The sequence below is a fragment of the Buceros rhinoceros genome, unplaced genomic scaffold, assembly GCF_000710305.1.
Source record: "Buceros rhinoceros silvestris isolate BGI_N320 unplaced genomic scaffold, ASM71030v1 scaffold1581, whole genome shotgun sequence".
Taxonomy (NCBI): Eukaryota; Metazoa; Chordata; class Aves; order Bucerotiformes; family Bucerotidae; genus Buceros; species Buceros rhinoceros.
The window spans coordinates 24,938-26,076 of NW_010395735.1; the positions used below are offsets into that span (position 1 = coordinate 24,938).

Below are 1,139 nucleotides of genomic sequence, written 5' to 3' on the forward strand. Positions count from 1 at the left end.
CCCCTTGAGTTCGTTTTGGCCCCCCCCCTGCCAGAAGCACCTTGAGGGGCTGCAGCGTGTCCAGACAAGGGCAACAGAGCTGAAGCAGGGTCTGGAGCACAAGTGCACTGAGGAGCGGCTGAGGGACCTGGGGGTGTTGATCCTGGAGCAAAGGAGTCTCCTGGGAGACCTTCTGGCTCTCCACAACTCCCTGACAGCAGATTGGAGCAATGAGGTGGGAGTTGGCCTCTTCTCCACAGGAACAAGCACCAGGACAAGAGGAACCTCCCTGCAGTTGTTGCAGGGGAGGTTGAGGTTGTCCCTGAGGAGGCATTTGTTGCCCGTTGGGGTTGTGCAGGCGTGTGCCAGGCTGCCCAGGGCAGTGGTGGAGTGCCCATGGCTGGAGGGGTTTGCCAGCGGTGTGGAGGTGGTGCTGAGGTCCAGGGGTTCGTGGGGACCTGGCAGTGCTGGGGGAATGGTTGACTCGAGGAGCTTTAAGGTCTCTTCCAGCCTCAATGTTTCTGTGACCTGGTTTTTTACTCCCGTGACCTCATGTGGTTGTACTCCTGGTACGTGCTGACCATTGTAATTTTGTCTCAACATAGTTACCCGTTTCTTTAGGTGTGGCAGTTATCGGAGAGAATAAGCATCAACGTGTGTGCACTGCTGGACTGGAAGCGCTGTGTTGCTGTCCACCTCTGGTACCTGCTGCCTCCAACGGCTTCGATTTCCAAAGCACTGGCCATGTATGAGTCAGCATTTCAGGTAGGCGTGGGTCAATGGAGGTCTTATCAGTGCCAGGGACTGGCTGATGCTGCACTGAGACTTCTGTGAGAAATTGAGTATTGCTGTGGAGAAACTGAGTGTGGAATTGTGCGTCTGTTTGTTAATTTGTAATAATCTAATGACTACGTAAGGAGACGTTAGTGCAGCTTTTGAGTGCTTCAAGGGTCCTCTGAGAAAGCTGGGGAGGCACTTTTGAGCAGGGGTTGTTGGGACAGGACAAGGGGTGATGGGTTCAGCTGGAAGAGGGAGATCAGCGCAGTGGCAAACTGCACCTGCAAGACTTCCCGGCTGGTGGGGACGTATAGGGACCTCTGAGGATCACCCAGCCCACCCTCTGCTAGAACAGGGTCCCCACACCAGGGTGACCAGGAGGG

At 55.5% G+C, this 1,139-nt stretch overlaps 1 protein-coding gene across 1 annotated transcript in view; it reads left to right on the plus strand.

Moving 5' to 3' along the window:
• Positions 1-744, plus strand: part of NUP98 (nucleoporin 98kDa) — a gene marked incomplete at both ends in the record, with an annotated part of 23,953 nt that extends 23,209 nt beyond the window's left edge. The window contains one exon of the mRNA XM_010145631.1: positions 601-744. Within this exon, the coding sequence (XP_010143933.1) occupies positions 601-744 (144 nt within the window). The remainder of the gene's footprint in view (positions 1-600) is intronic.
• Between the last annotated feature and the right edge of the window lie 395 nt (positions 745-1,139).